Here is a 22,956-nt window from a genome sequence, read left to right on the forward strand (position 1 = left end):
CCTTCCACCACTGAGCCTGACTGTGACATCTGTCCACCCACATATGAACATGCTGGCCCCCCAACAGCTGATGGGCCCATATGCGCAGGTGTATCTAGCTGCTCATCCTCAATGATGACTCTATTATCTGCTTGAATTTCGAAATATATTTTAAAACTCTCGAGTCGTGACTCGTCTTGACATTTCTCCATTTTCTTGATTGCTTTTTGTGCATATGCCATAGATGCCTTGTGCACCGAGTTCCGTATGGGCAAGGCACACCATCATTCAAGGCATACCCAACACCCTAGGTGTTGGTCGCTCCAACACGCGCGTGTGGAAGTGCAAATATTGTGGAGGAATATTTCCTAGCACATCCAGTCGTGTTATTTATCATGTTGGCCAAGGTACCGGAGGCGGCATTGGACCATGTGCAAATGCACCACAGGAGGCGGTTGATGAGATTTGGCGAGAGAACCCACGGATCTTCATCGGATCACAGCTTGGTAGGCAATACGAATAAAATTTCAGCCTGTGTAAGGGTCTGAGGAGGTGCAAGAGAGAGAGTCAGAGCCTTGTGGGGGGGGAGAGAGAGAGAGAGAGAGAGAGAGAGAGAAATGAAATGAAATGTTATATTAACGTCTTCAAAAGGCCAAAGTGACCTATGAGACCAAAGTTACAACCATATGACATCTGATACACTATCTGGAAAAGAAAAGAAAGGACTGAAGGTAAGTATCTAGCCCTGCACACAATACATCAGTAGGGAGCATCCGGAAGCAGCAACTAGGGAGAGTGGGAAGCTAATGCTACTAGTCAAAATGGGGTACATGAGTACATGGATACATGAATACATGAATATGGGGGAGTACAAAAGTGACAGTGAGTACAACAGTATGTGGCTGGAGTGGTAATCATCCTAGGAGCTCTAGCATGGGTCTCTGCCGGATGGCCTGGATATCTGCCATAGTGAGATGCCTGGTCAGACGAGCCCGATGCCTCGCAATGATGCTCTGAATCCTCCGGTGTAGGCACCGTCTCTGATGTAAGGATCCGCGAACCCTCGTATTTGCCCATAATTTTGAAAATTTGCACGGCCGTATTTCTATATAAGTGACCGAGGTCGTATGTGGAGAGAGCCTTGCGCGAGAGAGAGAGAGAGAGAGAGAGAGAGAGAGAGAGAGAGAGAGAGAGAGAGAGAGAGAGAGAGAGAGAGCCTTGCGGGAGAGAAAGAAAGAGAGAGAGAGAGAGAAATGAAATGTTATATTAACGTCTTCAAAAGGCCATCATGACCTATGAGACCAAAAGTTACATCATGGTGGATCTGATACAATGTCTGGATTTTAAAAAAAAAACCCAGAAAATGAAAAATAAAGATGATACTACTGGCACCTAGAAAATGAAACTGGAAATGGAAAGTAAACAGAAACCCTTATAGGGTGTGAATATAGTGAGGGGGGGGGGGGGGGGGGTATGCTATGGAGGTGAGTGGAATATAGTGAGGGGATACAATATCATGTGGGACGGAGGGGTACACTATGGAGGTGCCTCCATCTCATAATATGTGCCGCATCGGACACTGGCAGATCTCCTCAATATCCTCTGTGGTCAGCACCCTAATTGGGTGTCTCGCATGCCTTGCAAGAATAATCCGAATCCGCCGCTACAACCTCCGTCTATGCTGGGATGCCCTCCTCCGTAGTCGTGGGCGTCTGGACCACCCAAGCTCAATCGCACGATCAATCAGTGTACCTCTGGTGTCGGCGGTATCCATGTCTTGCTGCTACTGTGGTCCATCTGGCGCAGTGATGGCTGGACTAAAGAAGTCTGTAATGTGCCTCTGAGTCTGGCTCTCTGTGCGCCTAAGCAGGCTATCTCTATGTCTCCGCAGCTCAAGCAAGAACAATCCCAAACACCTCTGGTCCTGGTACCCCATGACTCTGGAAAGTGGTCCAAAACCAGAGAGAGAGAGAGAGAGAGAGAGAGAGAGAGAGAGAAATGAAATGAAATGAAATGATATATTAACGTCTTCAAAAGGCCAAAATGACCTATGAGACCAAAAAGTTTACAACAATTGGTGGATCTGATACAATGTCTGTGTAAGGAAAGCTAAAAACAACTAAACAACTAACTGAAACTGAAACAACTATGAGGAAAAGTACGGTACCAGGAACTCCTAATGGATAACATCTAGGAGGAAAACTCCACCAACAAAGGTAAGCATCATACACATCACTATCCAAAGATGTCTCTCATCGGTCGATGGCGGATATCCTCAATGTCCTCCATGGTGAGTACTCTGACTGGACGTCTCCCATGCCATGCTAGTATGATCCTGATCATCTGTTGTAGTCTCCGCCGGTGTCGAGATGGGCCTCTCATCTTGGGGCGCCTGGACCGCCCCAGCTCTATAGCCCGATCAATCAGTGTACCTCTGGTGCGGCTTTACTCTGGGGCTAGCTGCAATGCCTACTGCCCTGACTGCTCAATCTCTGGTCGAAAGAAGTCTGTAATCTGCCTCTGTAGGTGTCTCTCCCTCTCTGATCCCCTCCCTCTCAGGAGACCCTCTCTATGTCTACGCAGCTCCAGCAAGTACAATCCGAGGCATCTCTGATCCTCGTATCTCATGACTCTAGAGAGTGGTCCAAAGCCCTCTCTGAACAGGCAGTGAAAACGGCCTCGTATCTCATAATATACTGGACAGTGACATATGTAATGTAACTCTATCTCTGGCTCCATCTGGCACAGCTAACAAATCCTGGCCTCAGCTGGTACTCCTCTGAATCTGCCAGTCTCAATCTCTAGCTGGTGTGAGGATGTGTGCATCTGACCAATAGCACACCGTACCCCATGAGAAAGATGAGTATCCATGTAGCTGGGTCTAATCACAAACCCATCCTCCGTGAGCTGGAGAAGATGATCTCTATAGAAAGCCAAGCCATCTTCGTACCAAGCTAGTGAGAGAGAGTTGCGGGAGAAATGAAATGAAATGAAATGTTATATCAACGTCTTCAAAAGGCCATAATGACCTATGAGAGAGAGTTGTGGGAGAGAGAGAGAGAGAGAGAGAGAGAGAGAGAGAGAGAGAGAGAGAGAGTTGCGGGAGAAATGAAATGAAATGAAATGTTATATTAACGTCTTCAAAAGGCCATAATGACCTATGAGACCAAAAGTTACATCATGGTGGATCTGATACCATGTCTGGATAAAAAAACCCAAAAAATGAAAAATAAAGATGATACTAGTGGCACCTAGAAAATGAAACTGGAACTGGAGAGAGAGAGAGAGAGAGAGAGAGAGAGAGAGAGAGAGAGAGAGAGAGGAGAGAGAGAGAGAGAGAGAGAGAGTTGAGCGAGTGCAGGAGGGAGAAAGAGAGAGGTTGGCCTGTGCGGGGGGGGGGGGGGGGGGAGAGAGAGAGAGAGAGAGAGAGAGAGAGAGAGAGAGAGAGACTCTTACAATGAGCGAGCGCCGAGCACGACCAGGCTACTAGCACGACCAGCAAGCAACGCAGCCCAACACGACCAGCCCATGAGCGCCCGCAGCCGAACAGAGAGAGAGAGAGAGAGGCGCCGAGCCGCATGCATGTAAGAAACAGAAGAAGAAAAAAACGTGATGTTGACGTGCGTTCGCCTTTCATTTTTTTAACCTATATTAATCAAACTTCCACGTTCACTAACGTTTCCAAACGTTAGTGAACGTTTGGATCCTATCCAAACTGCGTTTGGAAGCAACCTTGGTGTTGAATATTAATTATCAAAGTATAATCCTATCTGTAAGCTTTCACATGTTACAAAAGACTTGTGCAAGAAGACTCTTCTCATGGATGCATGGTAGACACCATTGTGGAATCGCTGGTTTCTTCCAAGAGAAAAAAGAAGATTTTTTTCTTTTGCTTGTGTGGCTTGTTTTCAGACGCCAGTTGCACTCCCATTTCAGTGTGACTCATGTCTCTCAAAAGACGGTTGGTTTATAGCCTTCTCCCACACACACAGTGGATGGTATTATTGTGGTCACGCAAAAGCTTGACCACTCCCACTATGGCGATTTCCAACGATGAGAGAGAACATAGACCCCTGCAGAAATTGTTTCTTCGACAGCAACGGCTTCCAGAAGCCAAGTCATCGGAGATGATACAAACGCCATGTTCCAAGAATTTATGCGCAGCATCAAGGGGAACATATGCGGGCGTGTACAGCTTCTATACACGCCTTGGAGAAACAGATACCTCTTCAAGAAACCTGGACACACCCCCCCTCCCCCCAAAAACCAGCAAGATCTCTTCCCAGAACCTTTCCCAGATCCCTGCTTCGGCTATCTCCGTTGAGGAATTAACATAGTAATCCCGTGTCTTATATGATTTGCAAGTATGCGAGGTAGAGCTTCAAACACAAGCGACAGAAGGAAGCCCACGCTACCGCACAGGAGGAACGTCGACACATGGAGCACAAGCGATACCTTGCAGCTCTCGACGCAAGAACAATACTCGCGGCTTCTTCACCTCACCCTCACGAAAGGGTGAATTTTAGTAAGTATAACCATAAACCTGATCTCACAACTCTGTATTCCTCGATTCATCAATTTGAAGCCTATTTTCTTGCTCGTAGGAAGTCACGCATCGAGAAGAGCCAATTCCAATTATGGAGTTGCTGCCTACAAGTGGGACCAATTTGTCACTAACCTCTAGAAGCAGTTTCTACCACCTCACTATCTTGAGCGACTCGAGAACAAGTATCGCGGATTGCACCTGAACACGCAGCCTGTTCTCCAATTTGCAAATAAAGTCACTCACTTGGCTTTCCAATTGCAAAAATCAAATGAGAACAAACTAGGTCAATTCGTCTATGTTTTAGACACGCAAATCCAGTTTAAACCCCAAACTTTTGATCAGGCACTTTCGCTTGCGCAAAGTGCCGAGATAAATATAACAATGGAAAACTGAAGACCTCTCAACCTGGAGTACCCAAGGCACCCACAGCCACTAGCAAGGGCCAGAACCAGACCTAGTCAAAGTCTACCTCAGGAGCCTTTGGATCCAAGAACTCGAACAATGGACCTCGCCTTACTCCAGACCAGAAGACTCTGGCCGGGAAGACAAGTGGTAAGCTCAGTCCTGAAGAGCACGAGCAATACAAGGAGGGGCGATCTTTCTTTTGCCATACAAAAGGACATACTTCTAAGACATGACCTAAGAAGACCCCTTCTCAGACCACCACTCCGGTCTCAACAGCTTCTGTGGTGAGCCAGCCTCCCACATCGATGTAACGCAGGGACACGTGAAAGTGACAAAATTGATGAACTACTTATAACAAATCCACTTAATCAACAATCACAAATAATGAAAGAAAGTAGGATTTAGAGAAAAGAGAAACGAGACCTCACTGAGAGGAGAACAGGCCCCTCCCCCTTTACAGGAATTTATTGAATCAAACCACAGGCACACAGTGCCTAAACCTTTATAATAGATGAGAGCTAAAAAGCTGCTCACAGCCGGGTACATTCAATAAAGTCGGCTGAAATCTTGAAAAAATCTGATTTTTAGGGTTTGAAAACCCTAACCCTAGTTTCTACACAGTCCGGGCAGCAAGCTATCTTCTCTGTCCACACCTTGGTTTCACCAAATATGGTGCAATCTTGCCAGGAAAGCCGCTATAAATCTTTGCAAACAATGTACAAAAAGTGTATTCTCTAGTATGCAGCCTTGAAATTGATGAGAAGTCCTTGGTTCGGATTGCTCCTCATCCGAGTTCAAGTCGGCCTTCTTTTTCGATTAGCATCATGGCTAATCATTCTCCCTTGGTCGGGTGAACCATTGTTTTTTCCGAAGACGAGCTCGCGGTCCTCTTCGCCGAAATCGAGAAAGACTCCAGAACGACCCTCATTGCCAGAATCTTTGGATCTTACCCTTCCTGTCTCCAAGCTCGAGATTGGGTCTTAGCGGCTCTGCCTTCGAACCTAGCTCCACACTTTCGAGATGTAAGGTTGCTTGGAAGAGGTTTCTTCCAGGTGGATTTTGATTCCAAGGACGCAACCTCAGAGGTTTTGAAGGGCAGCCCTTTGCCATTGGGCCCGAGGAAGGTTTTTTTTCTTCCCTACTCCAGCTATTTTGACCCTATTGAGGAAGACCGGAACCATTTCCCGATTACTCTCACATTCCCAGGTCTTCCTCGCGCATATTGGCCTATGCTAGAGGCCATCGGATCCGCTGGTTCTTCAAGTGCCCCCCCCTCCACCCTTTGTCGACATCTTCTACCCAGGTGGTTACTGCCTCGGCGGATGCTGTCCCTAGGGTCATGGTTCTTGCTCTTGACTGTGAGCTCTTTGAGGACTATGTTTTGCTTCCAGGCCCTAGTGGTCTTTTAAAGCAATGTATGGAGATTGCAGGTAAACCTGATCAGTGCCAGGTTTGTCACCAACAGGGTCACTTTGCTCGAGATTGCCCTCGGGCTCGGGGTCGCAGGAGGCCTCGCAAATGTGCTTCTCAGGCGCCACCTCCCTTGGATCCTTCCCGTCCTACAATCCGCCAGGTGTGGTGAGCTGTCTCTCACGCTCGCCCCCCTGGTGCGATTGATGGGAAGACCTCCTCGGATCTTGCACCTCAGATAGATGATGTTTCTGGGCAGAGGGATGTATTAGCTCATGCTTCTTTGCAGGGAGATGATATATCAGATCAGGATGATTTTGTTGAGTCCTCTCTACTTGGAGGGGGTGATATGCAGGATGCTCAGCGCAGTGGGGATCATGTATTGCATGATTTTCAGCATGATGCCATTGCCCTTGATTCCCCGCAGGGCGCACAGGTTTCTCGTACATATGCAAGTACTATGCAAGGCCCCGGACAAGGGCATGTCAGTGGACTTTGCCCCGTGGATTATCCTGTCCTCTAGCATTATGAGAGGCGTCCTCAAGCTGCCCATCGTCTTTTTAGATCGGGGGTCAAACCCTCTTCTCTTCCATCAGAATCGTCTCATGGAATGTTCAGGGGCCTTGGAGGGCTTCCCACCCGTGGTAGGAAGCGCCTTCTGAAGGACGAGCTTCACCCTACTATTACAGGAGGGTCTATGGATATACTTTTGTTGCAGGAACACAAATTGGATAGATCTCAGTGTGGCAAATTTGGTAAGATGCTTTCTGGCCACACCTTCTAGTCCTCGGCTGTTGGGACTAGAGAGGGTGTTTGCATTTCAGTGGCAACATCTGTTATGCCTCATGTTATTGGGCACGGTGTTATCATCCCTGCTAGAGCGCAGTAGATCTTGATCATGCATGAGGGCCAGAAATTGGGAATCTTGAATATTTATGCACCTAACGTGAGAGGTGAAAGGGTGGCCTTTTGGGACACCATTACAAATGTCATTCCACAAGTTGATCATTGGATAGTGGGAGGAGACTTCAATATGGTTGAGCTACCTTCTGACAAGAAGGGTGGACACGAAGGGGTTTACACCCTTTGGAGCGAGCCTCATGGGAGAGGGCAAAAATGCTATCCTAGATGATGATTTCGAATGCTATCCTAGATGATGATTTCGAATGCTGGTTGATATGAGTTGAGGATTCTAGTTGAAAATTGATGAACTGATTTGGATTCTGATTGAAGGATGATGATTTTTTGAATTTTGGTTGAAAGTACATGAGTTGAATAAGTCATGATGATGATGAATGGAGAGAATTCCAGCAATGATATTAGTAGCTTGGTAGACGATCAAGACTTTCAGGAGATCACTATGGGATTAGTGGATCATGCTGACAGATTGTTCGCAACTTGACCTTGGGCCCAATAGACCCAATTGTGGAATGACGAATCGAGAACGTGTATAATTGAGAGGAATGTTCAGATGTTAATTGGACCATTATTGTGTTGAGGATATGAATGATCTATTTTCTCATAATGAGTTTGTATGTTTCTTCTTATAGAAGGGATCTTTATCCTAGGATCCTAAGAGGGTTGACCAAACTGTAAGGAACCCCAGAATCAGCTCGATCTAAAGTTTAACTCTCTTTGGATTCGAATTATAAATAAAGTGGTCTTTTCACCTCAGATTCCTTGACAATCTTGTTAAGTTGCAAAAACAGACTTGACTAAGAAGAGAAAGAGTCCCACCCGAGATAGCCGCACAACAAGAGCCACCACAATAACTGATGTACTGGAGGAAGAAAGAGGACGGATAGATTTATGTCACCATTGATGATCAAGTCTAAAATCTTCATATGCCTACACTGAGAATCTCTCTTACCATAGAAAGCATCAAACTTGACACTCTTTTCTACGCGCTTGAACTCCCGCTTTTCAAAATAATCTTCACCACCAAAAGCAGTATCGAATTGCCTAATGAAAGAAACGGGTTCTAAGAATCTCTCTTACCATAGAAAGCATCAAACTTGACGCTCTTTTCTACAGGCTTGAACTCCCGCTTGGGAGCTACTTGTGAAGTTACTTCATGAACCGCTACCGCTAGTCCTTTCACCATAACAGCCTTCGGCGAATCAGCCTTCGGCGAATCAGCCACCATGGACATTTCTAGTTCTTTGGCTTTCTCCTTCTCCTAATGAGGATTTTTAGGACAAGATGAGGCGGCTTGGGTATGGTGGGACTTCAAGGTTACAGCTTGTTGACTTCCTCCTTTGATGATGGTGGGTGAAGTAAATTTCATGGTCTTTGTCTTTTCTGAAGTAGAGACTCTTTTCATGTTGAGGTAGGCTTTCACTATTGCAACACCATCAATCGCAGCAACCTTCTCAATAAGAAAGTCTTCAAAGACTTTAGCTTCAGCCCTAGCTTTAGCTCTTCTCTCATCAAATCTTGAATCTCTGGATTTGCTTTGAGGTCTTTGTACCTTTGAATCTTCTCATAGTCTAAAAAGGACACCGTCAAAGAACGTCGAGACTCTCCAGATTGTTAATCAATATTCTCCTCTCCTTCTCTTGACATGGTGAATGTGATATGTGGGCTGGCCAAAAATTCTCACCTTGGGAAAGTTCTCACAAGAGAAGACCTAACTCTGATACCATGTAACACAAGAAAACGTGAAAGTGACAAAATTGATGAACTATTTGTAACAAATCCACTTTATCAACAATCACAAATAACAAAAGAAAGTAGAATTCAGAGGAAAGAGAAACGAGACCTCACTGAGAGGGGAACAAGCCCCTGTCCCTTTGCAGGAATTTATTGAATCAAACCACGGGCAAAAAGTGCCTGAACCTTTACAATAGATGAGAGTTGAAAAGATGCCCACAATCGGGAACATCCAATAAAGTGGACTGAAATCTAAAAATATTAGCTCCAAATGACTAGTGGCTACTTTGATTGACAAGTGTTAGCTAAATTGGCAAGTGTAAGTACTAAGGTGGAATGACAAGTTCAGAGACACTTGTGTCATTCTAGATGCCACATGTCTTAATTTAAGAGGTGATTCTCCCATAACCTTCCATGCTAAAAATATTCCAACTCGTAAAGAAATTGACAACGAAGTTTGCCAAAAATGGCAACTCTCCTAGATTCTAGAGTTGCATGCTTTGGGTCCAAGAAGGCTTCGTTGTAAAGAGTCACATATTCATGGTTTGTTCAAACAATTTGAGCATATGGTTTTGCCTTTGAAACCACTCATCACTCATATGGGTGTTCTAGTCAATTTAACCACCCGAGTGCTAAATCCAGTCATCTAGGCATCTGGTCTATGACCACCTGACTGAAAAAACTTCAAGCATTCTAGCCAATGGCCATCTGTAAATAGAAATGAGCATTCTAGCTTAATTAGCTACTCGAAAGATATACAAATCACAATTCATGCTGAATTGACAAGAGACACACAATGAGCCGGAACGGCCGACCCCTCCCTTGAGTAAATTGTATTACTATTGGAGAAATTCAATACATAGCTTCACGGGCATCCATTGCCAAATCCTCCATGCCAAGGCATATGAAATTCAGCATTTAGAAAACAATGGTATGTCGATGTAGATCACCATGGATCTGCCTTGATGCCCGGCCGACTTCAGTGCCCATATTCTCTACCATTGGCTCTATGTTCTACCAAGCAAGGTAGCAACATCTTCAAGAGCACATAGGACAAGAGAAATACTACACAGGGCGGCTAAACAAGGAGTCCTGTCCTTCTACTGAATAAGTAATGACAACACATTGTCCAATTAGCTTACCAGTCTTCATAGAAGTTGTTGCAAGCGGAAGCCTTCGCGTTGGAAGCTTTAGAAGTGTTGATATCTTCGATTTGCCGCAATCCTTCGCGACAAAAGTCTTCAAGACACTGAAGAAAATCCTGGGAAAGCTTCCCCTATGGTTCAACTTGAGAAAGGAAGGCTGAAATTAGGGTTTTCAGCAAAAAGACCAGAAATTACAGCAAAAATGAGAGCTGTTTTGCTGAATTTCAGTCATTGGGAGTGAGTAGGAGAGTGATTAGCACTTGGAAACACTCTTGGAAGCTTGGAAAACACCCTAGCAAGTTGGGTATGGCTATGGAGAGCTTGGAAAATGGAGAGAAATGGTGGAAAAACAGAGTTTTTAGTCTCCAAAAATCCTCATGAAGAGATAACAGGAATTTTCTCTTAATAAGTAAGTGAATTGGGGTCCAATCAGGTGAGGGGACATGGGGAGATACCCATTTATGAGTAAAAAGGGAGGATCAGGTCCTGGACATTGAGTCTTGTCCGCCTCGGGACTTCAGTGAGTGTGAACTTGGAAGCGGTCATAATTTATAAGTGACTTTTGGGCGCCCAAACTTTAATGAAGTGGGAACACACTCACTTATAAATATTGGCTAAACCCTCCTTTCTCATTAATATAAATCTCGCCTTTTTTGAAAAAAAAAATAATAAATATTGGCTAAGTCCTAAAGGCTATTTAAGCCCAGATTGGGTAATACTTACCACCTGTTCACATGCCACACAACCATGTCAACAGACAATTTCACACGCACGGTTCACGGGCGGGCGTCCCCTAGCCCGGAACTACACATAGGTCATGCAAGCATGAAAACAGCATGCAATTTCATTTGCAGGGCAAGCACATAAAGATGCTATGCAATGCAGCATTGGCATGAGCAATTTCCGTTCATGAAACCATATAAGATCAGGCGTTTCCAGGCAAGTATATGCGATACCAGACCCAGTGGAAAGCCAATCCTCCAGGCGTTTTCGGGCATGTACACAAAGGCACAAGTCCCAGTGGAAAGCCAAGTCCTCCAGATATTATGGGCATGATAACGTCAAGTCCCAACGGAATATCATATCCAACTATACAGCATGACACGTGTCAATCACATGCATAGGCACATTCCATAAGCCATGGACACCAATCCAATATGTACATAGTGTGAAAGCAAGAGTGAACCATTCGGGTGGCCAAATGGTGACAGCTGAACTGTACACGGCTGTAGAAACACCTCGATGAACTGATCTCGAGTCTATGCACTCTTCCCAAGGGCATGAGGAAGGGCTGCACACCGAGGCTGAGAAAAGGAGATGGTGGACTGTTCTAAGCTATGTTAGAATGCTGTAAATGCTTATGAATGCTGTGTTACCTTCCAGATAGCTGTAGCATGTATGGATGATGCATATAGGCGGAGGATTTGCTCTAGAACTGCTGTAGGACTGAAACGCAAGGAAGAACTGTTGTCAAACTGTTAACGCAGGCTGTACTGATGCTGGACAGAAAAACGCAGAGGGTAGGGCTGATTTGCTCGACAGAAAAAGCAGTCTGTAGGGCTGCTGTGTATAGGCCGGCTGCTGGATATGCAGAAAACAAAGGTCTTCTTGCTGATTCAGGAGCTGATCTGATGCGCTTATGGCTGTAGGGCTGCTGAAGATGCATGTGTTGGAGAACCAAGGTAGGCTGAAGCAAACTCAAGCTCTCCAAGAGCTAGATGAGACTAGTCTAGTGCTGAAGGCAAGGGAACTCCTAGGGCTGAGGAGGAAAGCTCTTAGCACACTGAAGACTGAATGAGAAACTAAGCCCTATGCAAGCCTATTTATACTAACTGGAGGTTGGTCAAGTTGGCTGGTCATTTAATAAAGTTTATATTTATAAATGACAATAAATGCTAAATAAATACTATAAAATATGGAAAAAATACCAGATAAATCCTAGTAAATTCCCTAAGGATTCTAGGATGTTTAAATGATGCACAGGCATATGAATGCATATTATGCAGGATGCAGAGTGCTTTCTGATGCAAACCCTAAGGCTTCTACTGACTCTACATGCATGAATGATTCTCTCCAAGTGGGTTAAGAGACTTGACTGACTCACTCATCCGCTAAGGCTGAGGAATGACCTACGTAGCTCGTGCCTGACTTATCCTGGACTGAGGATGTACAATGGGGTCACGGCGTACAATGAAGACTGGGTATATCTCAGGATCATGAAGCAAAGGTTGAAACAAGTGGACAAGCCATGCCCAAAGTTATTGTTTCGGAGCTTCGGTCCCTTTTCCATTCTAAAGAAGATCAATGAGGTTTCTCTGAAGCTAAAGCTACTGCCCAGTTAGACATGCATGATGTGTTCCATGTCAGTTCGTTAAAGCCTTATCTTGGACCTCCTCTCTCCGATGTCCATGATGAACAAGAACCAGACATAGTGGACGAAGCTGAAGTTATGGTTCCAGAACAGATCCTCTTACATCGTTTCAAGCACGGCACCGGCCAAAAAGAAAGACAATTCCTCACAAAGTTTCAAGACTGAGGGACGCATGAAGCGGTGTGGCTTGACAAGAACTTCTTCGAAGATTATCCAACATTACTAACATACTATTTGGAGGCTCTGCAGCTTTCGTCAAAGGGATGTCACGTGCATCCCACACTTGGATGCCACGAGGACACATATGTACAGTAGGTAACCTGGAGTGGTAACTCGTCCCTTGTGAGCCCCAGTCGGGGACAGGTCAGCCAGGGTCAGCCAGGGTTCCACTCTAAGCGTCCAAGGTCAAGTGTACAAGTCCCATATATAGTCTTGGTCAGGTGTGCAGTTCAGCACATGAAGCAGTGCCATTCCGTACTGTAAGTCACCCTCTGGACTTATGACAGGTGTTCCGGGCATTGATAGGCTTGTAGCCAAATGCAAGGCACCTAGGATGCATGTAGATTTGCATAGAGTGCAGGGCCATGGGTTTACCCATGCTGCCCTACACTTGAACCATGTGGGGCAGCCCATAGGCCATGGGTTTCGCCCCACAAGTCCCATAGCATGTAGTGACCAGCCCTTATAGGGCATAGGCCTAGTCGGCCAGCCCCTTAGGGGCAAGGGCAGGCTGTCGGCCAGGCCCAGAAGGCCTGAGCAGCCTACAGGCCAGCCCTACCAGGTGGCCGGCCTGTAGCACACCCTTGGACATGTCTTGATGATGTGTTTTGCTCCTATGGATGGCCACCTACTGTGTGCTATTTCTGCAGCCTGAATAGGGTTGCATTTTTGCTGAATCTGGCCACCCTTTTGAACTCCCAGATCTGGCCTATGAGTGCACACCACTGCTCCCCCTTGATGTGCCTTCTTCCACCCTTTGTCTGGCCATGTTTGAAGCACCAACAAGCCACCTTGCTTGCTTGCTTGCTTGCTTTGTCCTCTACTTGGTGTGTTTGGCCCCTTGCACACACAAGCTATCTGGTATAGAATTTGCAAAACAAAGCCTTGATTAAAAAAATGCAAACTTCAGTGATAACACTGATGATGACGGGGTTGTTTGTGATGGATCTCCAAGCCCTTATGAGAGAAAAATTTGCAGCCCTTCTTTTGTCAGAGCCGCACTCTCTATCGACTGTAACATGGGTGCTTGCAAAAGCGTGTTTATGATTGATTGATTGCCATTAGCAACTAATCAGAGACTTAAACCCATGCAATAAACTACTACTTCATGCTCAATACACAGTAGAGAGAGATGACCTAATCTACCACGTATTAGTAACACGAAGTATATACAATGCCGAATAGAGATACTCAATGGTAGCACTGCTCTTCAGCTCTCAATGACTCAATGATGACTAACTAATCAATGAATGATTATGACTAAGGCCTAGACTTCTATCTATAGTATCTAATGTTGGTGAGTTGTCTACCAACCCTAATAATAATGTCCAACTGATGACTTTTGCACATAGAGGGGGCTTACAGTGAACCTTGGGAAAACCAAGGCCATGATTTTCCACACCTCAGGGCCGGTTCGACGACAAGCCATCTTCACACTAGGAGGAGGACAGGTGGAGGTGGTAGACTCATATGTGTACCTGGGGATTACATTTACAACTCCGCCAGGAAGATTTACTATGGCACAGGCAGCCAGGGATAGACTCACACGAGGGTATGCACCTCTCGCCATGCTAGAGAGACAATGTCACCAAGCACACTTCTAGGAGCCCTGCACGAAGGGGTGGTTGTTTGACACACTAGTCACCCCTGCTTTGATGTATGCTTACAGCAGTTTGGGCACCTGGGCTCGCCACCTCCACATGGTCTCAAATAGAGAGGCCTCAGATTCTCATGCTCTCACGGATGATCCGCAGGTGCCAAAATCCACAACCTCGGATAGAAGCTGCTCGCTGACTGAGATGCATACTCCACCCTGGTTCCCCTGGGAGCCATATGCCGGTGACCAAAAAGTGTGACTCCTGCCTGGCAAGATCTTCCCGCAGGTACGGGTACGCCCGGCAGAAAGGTGGTGCTCCTGGATGAAAAGGATATCTATGGGTCCTCCGACGAGAGCCCTCTGGATCTCCTGGCGAAGTCTGCCCCAACCAATGTAGCAGCGAGGTCCACCAAGACCCTGGATGTTCCATGAGAGGATCCTCATGGATGAGCTATGGGGCGCCGGCTTGGAGGGAGAATAGTCACTGTCTGTCCGGGTGCGGAGTCTCTCCAAAAAAAGGGTGACCTGTCTCTGTGTCCAACCCCACTCCACCTTCGCCCTGTCCAGGGCATAGGCGTGAGACCAATCCTCTGCATATATGTATCTAAAGGTAGGCTGCATCCTCAGGGCGGCGTGGAGGAGAATCAGTAGCACCGCCTCAACTATGGTGTGGACCGGATCCGCCCGCCAATCTCCTATACCAAACAAGCTCATGCGGGCTGAGTGTAATCGGGTCTGCAATAAGTCCGTGAGCCCCAAGTCACTGAAGTGGTGAGAAAACTCCAGTATCTGATCACGCAAAACTTCCTCTACAGAGTTGCAATCCCATGCTGTGTCTGGGGCAACACTGAGAGGAAAGGAGAAGGCCACCATGCTGCTCACCACTGAAGGAGAACGAGAGGAATGGCACACCACGCAAACTCGCAAGGGCCCAACCAGTGTCTCGAACGGGCCAGCATCCAGCTGGAGACACCTGAAAAAACCGTAATCCACTGGGAGTCCCATCACTCGCGGGGGGCCCCCATGGGAGGCTGGAGAGAACTCTGTGGCGGGCGAAGCTAGGATCGCCATCTCCACCGGCCCGGAGTGGCGGTGGAACAGCCGCTGAACTCAACTCTAGCCTACCCAGCTGCGCTGCCCCGGGGCAGTGGGTGGTCTGGAGGAGTATCCTGGAGAGGCCGAGGGAGGAATGGTGGCTCGCGGAGAGGAGGGGGGAGAGCGAGGAGAGGATGGAGAGGCATCTGCCAGAGGAGAGGTGGCCGCCGGGGGAGGCGGGAGGGGGGGGAGAGGGGGGGGTGGAAGGAGTGCTCTCCGAGTGAGGGGAAGAGGGGCCAGGGGTCGCAGAGTGCGGCCCGGGATCCTCAAGAATCTGCTCCATGGAGGGGGCGGGGCCCCCCGAGGGGGGAGGCGGGAGCGGGGTCTCCACGTGGGGGGCTCCACCGGCGGCCTCAACGGGCACTGAGACTGAATCCTCGTCCATCGGGGTGGGACCTACTGGCCGCCTATCCCTGACTGGAGCATAAGTGCGGGTAGGTGCCTGGACGCCAACCGGAGTCGCCTGGACGCCAGCCTATGCTGCCTGCTGGAGTCTGCGACGGTCCCTGCGGGCCGGGCGTTTCCGCCGGCGAACCTCCTGCCATCCGCCAGCCTCCTGGGTCTGCGCGGCAACCTCCGCCGGAGCCTGCTCGTCAGATGATGGTGCCTGCTGAGACGAGCCAGGGAAGTCCGGTCTCTGAGGTGGATGGCCACCCCTCGGGCCTCCTGAAGGGGGTCCACAGGCGGCAGAGCGTGAAGGATGAACCCCCTTGCGGGGACAGGCGCGTGCGAGGTGGCCCATCTCCCGACAGATGTAGCACTGGCCGGGGAGGCCCGAATACTCCACGCGCTGTATCAGATGTCCTCCAGAAAGAAAAGGGAGGAGGATCGTCTTCGGGAGGGACTCCGATGACGGAACCACAACACGAAAGGCCGGGAGTCCTGCTGCCCGAGCTATCACTGAAGCCGCTGTCTGAGGCATCTCCACCACCTGCCCGAACGCCTTGCCAATGGATGACAAGAGGGGCAAGTACTCCCTGCAGAGTCCAGGAAAGCAGATAGTGATGGGGAAACCTGTCGCGCCTGCTAGCGGGTCAGAAGCGGGGTCGAAACCGTGAGTCCATCGCGCCAGGAACGCCCGGGATGAGCGGAGGGCAATGGGGCTCCGAGCCAGCACCGTCTGAGCTGCCTGGGGGGGACTCGAAATCCACCTGGTAGTAGCCACGTCCCAAAAAATCGACGCTGACGATCTTGGCAGGCACGCCAACGAGGCTGCCTTGCAGAAGGTCGCGAAGCTCTTTCCACATCGGACGGCTACCCACTATCTTGCAGACCAAGGAGGAGGCCTCAAGAGCGTATACTGTGGAAACAAACAACTGATGATCTGCATCTGTGAACTCCAAACGGAGACCGGAATCGGCAGGGGTAGTCGGAGCGGCTTCCATGGAGTCCTCTAGAGGGAAAAGGCCAGAGACCGGGGTCACCAACGGGAGGGACACATCCCTACGAGGAAACAGAGAGGAGGAAGGAGAGAGGATAGCGGGGGCGGAGCGGGGGCGGAGCGGGGGGGGGGAGGGGGGAGCTGAGGCGGGGGAGCTAGCGGTGGGAGGAGGGGCGAGACGGAGGGGGAGGTGAGGGAGAAGGCGGGGGGGAAGAGCCGCGAAGCGGAGGAGAAGGCGGGGGGGGAGAGATGGCGGGGGAGGAAGCGAGGAAGGAGGCGGGGGGGGGGGGGGAGAGATGGCGGGGGAGGAAGCGAGGAAGGAGGCGGGGGAGAGAGGCGGAGGAGATGGCGGGGGACAGGCGGGGGGGGGGGGGGAGAGGGGGGCGCGCGACGGCGAGAAGCAGCAAGGGGAAGGTAGACGGGAGGGGGAAGAGGCGGAGCTCGCAAGAGCAGATCTAAATCAGAGTATGTGGCATTGTTTTATCTCCACAAGATTTTGAACTATCTCTTAAACGTCTTGAAAATCAATGGTGGGGTTCAAATTTGCGGTCTTACTTACCCTGCTTACACACACACACACATACACACTCGGGCATGCGCATGCACCCCTCTTGATGAGGACTTGGCTGTGGGTGGTGGAATAAAGTGTTGAGACTCCTCTAATCCAGCTGGTCGGGAATCCTATTGGAAGCATGGTGCCCTCAAGGAAAGCGCAATCTACTCTATCATAGGCTTTTTGAAATCCAAGAGCAGAACTGCTATATCCTCTTGATAGAGAGACAAGCTATGGCGGTCACCTCCCTGAAGGTAAAAATGTTTTTCAAGATGCTCCTATCCTGAACGAACCTAGTTTGGGTGCCATAGATCAAGTTGAGAAGGCGAGGCTAGAAGCGACGGTTGATGGCTTTAGCGAGGATTTTGTAGGCGCTTCCAAGGAGGGTGATGGGGCTACTCTTGTAACTCCAAACGATCACCTCCTCCCTTCGAGAACCACTCCAGCATGTGGTCACAGACCACCTTCCATGAGATCCCAATGAAAAAGGGGAGCTCAAAAAATTGTGTAAACCTGGAGGGACCACCTCCCATGTGTGTTGCCAAACTCTCTCTTTCACTGCCTCAATCTGGGGGTGAGGGGACGACTAAGAGAAATCTGTGGTAACGGCACGAACCTGGGGTAGATCTGACTCAATGGTACCAACTATACTCCTTAGCCTTCGGCCCCCCATGTGCGATGGTGGGAGCCTTACAACTCAAAAAAATCTTGAGTGACCATGTCTCCTGCTAGAGTCGAGAAAGGTGCTCACACAAGATATTGGAACTCCACCCTCTCCTCAATCGAGTGGATCTTTGTGCAAGTTGACTCCTGCTGGGACTCTAGTCAAGGGTTATTTGCAGCGTGTTCTTGAAGGCGCTCAAGAGAAGCAAGGCTCCTGCAAAGACTTCTCTCCTGCTCTTGAAACAAGATGAGTTTGTCGTGGGCTGCCCTCAGTAGGAAAGTGCTGATCTGCCCCAAGGAAACCCCTCAACTGTCTCATTGTTTTTGGTGCTGGTGTTTGGATACGTGCCTCAACCTTAAAAGGGTCCAAGACCTGAGTCTAAATATGTTGTAGCTGAGCCCTGCCTGAAAGAGAGCTTCCAAGATCTCCTCGATCGGCCTGAATCTCGGGATCTTGAATCAAGCTTCCTAGGATGCAAACACATTGTTGCTCCTTGGGCCTCCAAGGGTCCTCTAGGTGAAGGAGAACAAGGGCATGGTCTGACAGAGGTGCTTGCAATAATGCTCATCATGCCCCCGCAGTTGCAAGCCCACTCATCCATATAGAATCTATCAATGCGGGAAAGGTTATGTCCATACATCCTTTTGTCGAATCTAGAGAAGTGGAGGTTCCCATGGATGTGACCAAACTCTGGCAGGTGTTAGGGATTCTGTCCTCTCATGGTGAGTATCAACTCCTGCCAGGCGAAGTGCTCGGCCCAAGAAATAGTGCCCAGTCCTCCTCTTTGTGTGTTCTCTAGGTCCTCTAACATGTTGAAGTCTCCCAAAAATCCGCCTAAGTAAGCTCTGTATCCAGAACTCCGTTCAGCCTGCCACCCTCTTGGAGACATATCTTGAGGAGACCCACACGATCTTCCCCCATCCTGATGATCACCCACAAGGCCCTACCCTCGATAATGGTACCTAAATTTAAAACTAAAGGGAACAACTGCTCTCACTGACTAAGATGCACCACTCACTTGGTTCTCCTATGGACCAAAAGCGAGTGACCAAAAGGTGTGACTCCGTGCATGCATGACTTTACCGCGTATACGAGTACGTCATGCGTTCCTCAAGGAAAAGGACGACTACGGCTCTCTGCAACTCTTGACAACGAACCTCTCTCGTTCTATGAAAAGCGAGGCTTACACATCCCGTGAACATACCGGGAGACAATCCCCTTAACCTTCCGGCACTAGGTAGGCGTTAGCCCCCATACATGGTCTTATGACTTTGTAGAGACGTGTTTTTGATAAACAGTCACCTCCTGGGCCTGGTCACTAATGACCTCCTTTGTGATGAGGAGGCACCCCTTCTCCCAAAGTTATGGGGCCATTTTGCCAAGTTTCTTAGAGAAAGTTGTCTCGTGCCCCTAAGTATTCTCTACCTACCCACCTATGTCGATTTCAGGTACAGGTACCCACTTGTCAAGGTCGTTCGAGCTTTTCTTGGGAGTATGGTGTAGGGTTACTTCGGCGTTGTAGTGCCTAGTGCTCGGACATTGGATCAAGGCATTTTCTCTACCCCTTATTACCCTTAATGGGTCCATTAACTTTGTGCCCTTAAACCGTTGCAACCGCTACACTCTTTAACGGTGCAGGTACAAATAAATTCACATTTCCAAATACATTCATGTGTGCTATTGAATTTCGGTCGTGTTGATGCCATTTAAGATACTATAGATCCTGAAATTATTTTAGACCATGAGCAGACCACAACAAGAAGAGAAAATATTTATCACAGATATTTAGTGAAGTATAAAAGCCACCCCATTAAAGATGCTCAATGGCTCCCTCATCATGTTGTCGCTAGCGAGCCTATCCATCCTTAATTACATCTTATCTTCGTACTCGCCCATGATTATTTTGTGCTTTTGTGATAGCTGAGGACAGTTACTTATTATCCTCGAGGCATGTTATAAGTAAATTCATGAAATTTTATATTCTCACGTTTCTCATTATTTATGAATTCTCCTAGACGGATTTAGATTGAGATGCCTTTCTAAAACCGGGCGATCATAGCTTACTTTACACGTACGCGGATGATTTCGTATATGCATGAGAGTATGGGTTAAAAGTCTTGATTTATTGAGTTTTGTATGGTTATTTGTATTTTTAATCAATTAATTTATTAATTTATTGACATAATTGATGTAAGTGCAAATCCTTGGATTAGATAACGGAGGCGAGCTGGTGGTGGTTAAGAAGATTTTGAGACACTCAACTTTGAGTGTCGACGGATTATTATTATTTGATCTTGTGACAACCTGTGACATTTACTCCATTTTGGACGGCATTCATATCTATTAGCAACTGATATATTTATTAGAACATGTGAAAGCTCCCTTATGCATATTTAATTTTACAAGAGATGTACACATTTATATAGTTTGAGATCTATGAGAAGTTTGGGTTGCACGTTCAATAAAGCTATTTTTGTTGAAGTCGACATGTTTGCAAAAATGGACACTATTTTGAGTTCCACAAGTTATTTCAAACAATATGATTAAAATACACCAAGAAGAAACGTAGGCTTACTCTTGTGTGAGCAAATTGGACCCAATCTTATGTTATGTGCAAATTTTACTCTATGCTATGTTAATTATTATTTTGCAATTTATTTATGAATCCTTGTCATCCAACAAGTAAGCTTCAAGGAAGATATAATCCCATGCATAGGCGCCAAGAGACTTTTTGCGCACATGGCACCAGAGTCCCTTCCTTTCTAATAGGGAGGGCGAGGTCACTTGGCATTACAGGCCTGTTATTATGAGGTAGTTTCTCTCTGAGACCGACCAGCCATGGAAGAATCACCTTCCCCAGCTATTCTCTTTACCTCTTTTGAGGACTCTGAGCATACGCACGAGCCAACATAAAATAATTTGAATGGAACCGATCCACATCATGAATCAAACTCAAGTCATCATCGCCATGTTCAAAACAAAGTATTAGTACACTGAGATCTATGCCATGGAAGAATTCGACATTAAACCACATCCATACCATAAAATCAACCCAAGAATATACATGATTGTAGTGACAAATGAGACTTGCACGATCAAAAGAGAGGGCAGCGATAGAGACAAACAAAAAAAAAAAGCCGAGGTATAAAACATAAGGGAGTATCTTAAAACATAAGAGAGCAAAGATACTTTGTCCATCAATGCAAAAAGGTATCCTATAAGTCTTGCAATTAGTTGAAAACCTAGCAATAAAATGTACCTCTCCCCGTGCAAGAAGCAAAAGCTCTGCCTCATATTCGACCTCAGAAAGATCTTGCTGCAGCTTTTCCACGCCCTCGTCCATCTCAGCAATGATATATGATATGACTCCTAGTCAAGCACAAGTCATTAATAACTAGTGTCCGTGGATACAAATGCACTAACACAAAATGGATGAATTCAAAAAAGAATTGGGTTCCTTCTGCACACAAAATACATGTGTGTAGCTTTCTACTACTATTAACCTATTTGAACAAATAACTTGTGTTCATGGATACAAATGCACTAACACAAGTTGGATGAATTCAAAAAAGAATTGGGCGCCTTCATATTATGTATTGGAACATGATTAAGTAGAAGCAAAGCTGATTACAAATGAGCTTATGAACCAAAGTGAAGTGCATTCCCTTCATGCCATATATATATACCTAGATGAATCCAGGAACATGCCCAAATTCACCTTTTAGAAACGTGCATGTTATATACTCATGGTAGTCAACCCACAAAACTATATAACTATCAACTCCATTATGCATAGTATGGATTAGATACTACGACATCCCCACTAACGTTACAACTGGGGAGTCATGCTTCATGCTAGAGAAAGGTTACAACTGGGGAGTCATGCTTCATGCAACGCATGAGTTTATCCTTTTTTATGTAGCACTTGGATTGTGACCTTCTGTTAACATCTTTTTCATAAATAATTAAAAATAAAAAAATTGAGTGAGTGTAAATAGAATTGAGTCACAATCACGACAATGTGGTATTCTACATGCACGTGACAAGGTGAAGTGCACAAGCTGAGCTCCTCACGCAGACAAAAGGATTTTTGTGTAGTGAAACTAGCATTTCAGTTAGATATAGACGTCTCCAAAATGGTTTTATATGGAATCTTACATGCTCTATGCAACAGAAAAAAAAATGTTTATGCTATTCACATAGGAGGCTACGTTCTGTCTAGACTCTAGACATATGCATGCTCATAGTTCCTAAGTGAGAATTCTGCATGCTTATAGTTCCTTAGTACAAAAATAAGAGTTTGTGACTATCTTGTGAGTTTCCTTGACTTTTGTGCTTCTCAGATTTTATTTTTTGAGATCGATTTGTGTGTTGTAAGTTGTGCTTGCATTTTAAATTTCTACAACAAAAATTATCCTACAAACATGAGCGCCTGTAACTTTTAAAGAAAAAACCGTTCAACTAGAGAGAGAAACTTTTTCCCACAACCGTATGAAGAAGTACAAATGCTAAGAAAAAAAGGTTGGGGATCTCCCTCCATAGTTGGCTTCTCTTGGAGGGGGACTACTCCTTTCAGCAAGGGGGGAAAGCCACACTAGGGACCTGTTATGCCAAAAAGACCGCCATCATTCCCAGATGAGAAAGGGACCCAAGCTCCTCATGCATAGGAAGGCTGCACACCGCTGCCGTATAGGCATTCATAGCATCCACGAAGGGTATGTATGATGTCTATCCAAATGAAATGAATGGTCTCCACCAGCAGGCTGTGACCATACCCTCTATAGTCTTCCAACAGTGCACTCGCCAAATATGCCACGTTGTGATGTTGCTAATGAGCTCCTAGCTTTCATGGCGGCAATGGCAATGATCCGGAGATTTGTAAGTTTGAAAGCATGACCCTCGCCATCCTCCTTGATTCTTGAAGAGAAGTGCAAGCCCT

The 22,956-nt window shown here is 47.0% G+C and overlaps 1 protein-coding gene across 1 annotated transcript in view; it reads right to left on the minus strand.

The window, feature by feature from the left end:
• Window positions 1-22,956, minus strand: part of LOC147609079 (P53/DNA damage-regulated protein) — a 76,221-nt gene that overhangs the window by 30,322 nt on the left and 22,943 nt on the right. The window contains exon 2 of the mRNA XM_086788450.1: window positions 21,277-21,386. Coding sequence (XP_086644576.1) covers window positions 21,277-21,360 — 84 coding nt within the window. The 5' untranslated portion in view covers window positions 21,361-21,386. The remainder of the gene's footprint in view (window positions 1-21,276; window positions 21,387-22,956) is intronic.

This window comes from Cibotium barometz, chromosome 52 (genome assembly GCF_041138505.1).
Source record: "Cibotium barometz isolate CiBa-2024 chromosome 52, ASM4113850v1, whole genome shotgun sequence".
Lineage (NCBI taxonomy): Eukaryota > Viridiplantae > Streptophyta > Polypodiopsida > Cyatheales > Cibotiaceae > Cibotium > Cibotium barometz.